At 56.8% G+C, this 4223-nt stretch overlaps 1 protein-coding gene across 1 annotated transcript in view; it reads right to left on the bottom strand.

Annotated features, from left to right (window-relative positions):
- Window positions 1–2019, bottom strand: part of FCN1 (ficolin (collagen/fibrinogen domain containing) 1) — an 8923-nt gene extending 6904 nt beyond the window's left edge. Inside the window, exons 1-2 of the mRNA XM_010852701.1 lie at window positions 1853–2019; window positions 485–598 (exon numbers count right to left, since the gene is read on the bottom strand). Of these exons, the coding sequence (XP_010851003.1) occupies window positions 485–598; window positions 1853–1955 (217 nt within the window). The 5' untranslated portion in view covers window positions 1956–2019. The remainder of the gene's footprint in view (window positions 1–484; window positions 599–1852) is intronic.
- Between the last annotated feature and the right edge of the window lie 2204 nt (window positions 2020–4223).

Raw genomic sequence — 4223 nt, 5'->3', positions numbered from 1 at the left:
CACGTGGGCAGATGTGTGGAGTGCTGGGGGCCCTCACACTGGGTGGAGACCCAGCTCCTCCCTCCCTGGCCGTGCATGGCTGCTCGGAGCCCCAGGTTTCTCCTCTGAGGCGCAGGGAGGAAAACCTGGGGCCCCGGTTTCTGGGTGAGTTCACCGGGTGCTTGAGGTGCAGAGCTCCTGCCAACGGTCACGGAAAAGCCAGTCCTGATCAAGGGCCTGGAAGCGTATGCTCCATGAGAAGACACCCAGACGTGAGCTGAGAAGAGCTGAGACCAGCACCCTGCTCCGGGGACGGCAGTGCCGGGGGGGCGCCGGGGTCACCTCTGGGCAGAACCCGTGACCCAAACTTCCCAACTGAGGTGCCTCAGCAGGCACAGCCCTGCTCGGGCTCTGGTCTGAGAAGAGCCGGAGCTCTGTGGCCCCATCCCCACCCAGGGCACGCACCCTTCAGTCCACCAGCCCCGTCCCCACCCGGGGCACGCACCCTTCAGTCCAGCGGCACCCGTCTCTCCCTTGAGCCCTGGGGCTCCGGGCAGCCCTGGGCAGCCTCGGAGGATGGACAGCTTGTCGGAGCCCTCCAGACCCACCAGCTTCACCTCTGCAGAGAAACGCGGAGTTGGGGTCAGGGCGCTCATCACAGGGCCAGCGACATGCCGCCCAAGCCAAGAGTGTCTGCCACAAGGCAACCTGGTCCCTCGGCTCCGGCTGGTGTCACTGGTCTCAGATGAGGGGTCAGCCTGGCAGTGAGCTTCCTGCCTCTGGTGGGCACTGGTCAAGTGGGGAGGCCACGCCTGGGCATGGAATCCACCCTGCCTGATTCCCAGCCCCCCACCTCCATGCTGTGTGTCTTTGGGCAAGTCACTCAACCCCTCTGAGTTCTGGGCATCCAAATGGGGACAAAAATAAGGCTGTGGGGAGAATTAGATCAGATAATGCAGATTTTTAGATTCTTGGTATACTTCATGGCATGTACTTCCACTACATGACAACAATAAATATTTATAAGACTTGGGGGTTGGGGAGAGCATAACATTTTCAACCCCAGGCCTCGGACTTGTGACCATAGAGCTCCTGAATTGGAAGGGGTCCCTGTAGGTCCCCCAGGAGAGAAGATGCATTTGATCTAAGAACACAGAGCAAATTCCAGTAGAACAGGAACCAGGGGGTCATTTCCTTCTCGGGAAAAAAAGAAAAATTAGTTTTGTTGATTTCAAAACTAAAACATCCTCACGAGAGACAACTTAGAGTGTGTGGGAGTCAGCCAGGCACAGAGACGCTGCAGACACGGGAGCTGCTACTGTGGAATCTGTCTCCACCAGAGATGCTCTCAGGGGAACAAGTTTATGCTTCCCCCACAAATACATCCTCAACTCACGGTGAGACTGGTCTGTCCTCGGGGAAATCTCTTTCCAGGCGTGGGCGCAGCCCCCTGCACAGATCGGAAGGGAGGCCACCCACCCTTATACCTCAAACCTGGCATGAAAGCCAAAAATCTGCAGTAACAAACCCCAAGGGAGCGTGGGAGCCCTGGGATTAGAGAACCTTTCTAAAAAGTCCAGGCGAAGACAGGAAGCAGGGGGCATTGTCCTTCTTGGCTGCAGAGCCGAGACCTGACTGGATGCTCCGTGGAGCAAATCCGAGGCTTGAGAGGGAGACAGACACAGATTAAATTCCCGCCCCTCCTGCATGGCCTTGGGCCATTCGTTGTCTCCTAGTCTGAGGATGAAGCTGAGCTGCAGCTGAGCTGCTGAGTCTTCACAAGGTGCGGATAGAGGGTTTCACCCTGGATACTACCTATGGTCAGTGAGTGGGGAGCTCCAGTATTCAGGGGCCGGAAACAGGTCCATCTCACCTGGACATGTGTCTGCAGCCTGGGCAGCGAGGGTCCCGAAGCACAGGCACACGAGGAGCGGGCCACCGGGCCCCAGGGCCCCGGCCGCGCCTCCCAGCTCCATGTCCTGCGGTCTGTGCCCGAGCTCTTGCGGGCAGTGGAAGCCAGCCCCTGCCTGGGCCTGCGGTTTCTCCACTCCAGGGGGACGCCCACTTCCTCCTGCCTCTTTGCTTACACCCACAGGAGGTGCCAGAGGATGGCAAAGGGCATTTCCTTCCCTCTGGGCCCCACCATGCTGCCCACTGAATTGGGCTCAGTTCTGCTGGCAGGATACCCTGTTGCCGGTTGAGAGAGCTCCCAGGACCCCTGCGTTGGAAGGGGTCTGCCTTCTTTGTGGCTTAAGGAAAGTTCCATCCCCAGACCCCCTCCTTATCACCCAGCTCTGCCCAGGCAACACGCCGAGGCTTTGACTGGGGTATGAGGAGCAGCAAGACCCCTCCCTCCCTCACCTGATTTCCAGAATGTTCTAATGACTAAGCACCTAACACAGGGGAAGAGAAAAAAAAAATCCTGAGTGCTTCTTAGGTGCCAAATGCTACTCACAGCAGCTCCATCAGGAAGACACTATGATCTGAATTTCACAGTGGGGGAACTGAAGCCACTCTGCTGGTGGGAGCCAGACATCTCCTCGAGTCTGTCCGAGGCTCCGAGGACCACCGGGTCTGGTCTTGACACCTGAAGGTGAGGCTGTGCCTTGCCCCCCCATATCCCAGAGGCTGTCCTCCACACCTGTACTATGATCACCCTGAACCAGGACAGGCGGTGGCGCTCCGGGAAGGGCTTCTGCAGACGTGTAGAGGGTCACTAAGGAGAGCAGGGTGGTGCCGGAGGGGAGGAGCTGGGGGCGAAACTACTTCATGGATTCACATTTCTCTAGGCAGCGTGCGTGAGCTGGCATCCTAACCGCACTTACTGTCTAACTAGGAAAGCAGCACGGATGGCCAAACCTGAGGTTTTGAAAAGGCGCACAGGGCCCAGCGTCCATCTCCGTGGGCTCTGGGATGACACCGACTCGGCACAGTGCTGTGCGGCGGCTCCAGCCCCCTGAGACAGAGGAGGAAAGAGGTCACCTTGCCTCAGTCATCACTCAGCCCCCAGCCAGCTACGGATCTGAGCTTTGTCTGCTGGAGAGGAGCTCGTGCAGGGTCGTTCACCTGGTCTTGGATGGGGAGAGAGGTGGCCGGTGTTAGCCCCGCTACCCCATCTGCGCAAGCCCCTCCCTGTACCAGGGTGCTTCCTCTTCTTCTCACTGTTGATAGGATGACTGCAGGTGGGACATTGATCGCACAGTCAGGTATCACTTTAATGTCCCTAAAGTATGTGGGCCTGCGAAGATGCCAGAACGCGAGACTCTGTCAAGCTCAGATGTCCTAAAGTGGGATCAACCAAGGGCATCTGATTTCTGGCAATGGCAGCTGAGGTATTTGGGGCCACCTGTCCTCAGAAGACAAACAGAAGCGAAAGTGTTAGTCCCTCAGTTGTGTCCGATGCTTTCTGAGCCCATGGACTGTAGCCTCCCAGGCTCCTCTGTCCATGGAATTCTCCAGGCAGGAATGGGTAGCCTGGGCTGGAGTGCGTAGCCATTCCCTTCTCCAGAGGATCTTCCCAACCCAAGGATCGAGCCCCTGTCTCCTGTGGCTCCTGCGCTGGTGGGCAGATTCTTCACCACTGAGCCACCTGGGCTTTGACACTCTGGTGAGGGCTGCCTATGTCACGGTTGCCTGCTTGCTCCAAGCTGAAACCAACACAGGTCTTCTCAGAAGAATACTACCACCCCAAGACTTAAATGATTTCTGCAAATATACCTATCTTTCAAATTAAATCTTAGAATGCAGGACAAGATAACCAGGCTCGTGAGGACAAAAGACGACACGTACAGGGACAAACAGAGACAGCGGAGCGTGGAGACAGGCCTCCAGACACCACGGCTGCCCAGACGGCACCACGGTCAGTGGCGGAAATCGAAAGGCGCCCTCAGAGTGAACACAAGCCAGGTTGCTCGTACATCACCGCTTCTGCTCAGATGCACAGCGTCACTGTCAGAGCAGTAAGGCAGAAAGAATAAATCGGATGTATACGAGTCGGAAAGGCAAGTACAAGGCTGCTATTACTTTTGTAGAAAATTCAGGGGAATCTAAAATTTTTAGAACGAATGAGCTTCAGTTCAGTTCAGTCGCTCAGTTGTGTCCGACTCTTTGGGACCCCATGAATCGCAGCACGCCAGGCCTCCCTGGCCATCAGCAACCCCTGGAGTTCACTCAAATTCATGTCCATTGAGTAGGTGATGCCACCCAGCCATCTCATCCTCTGTTGTCCCCTTCTCCTCCTGTCC

Source organism: Bison bison, unplaced genomic scaffold, assembly GCF_000754665.1.
Source record: "Bison bison bison isolate TAMUID 2011002044 unplaced genomic scaffold, Bison_UMD1.0 scf7180017852444, whole genome shotgun sequence".
NCBI classification, from domain to species: domain Eukaryota; kingdom Metazoa; phylum Chordata; class Mammalia; order Artiodactyla; family Bovidae; genus Bison; species Bison bison.
This window is presented reverse-complemented; position numbering and strand designations above follow the sequence as displayed.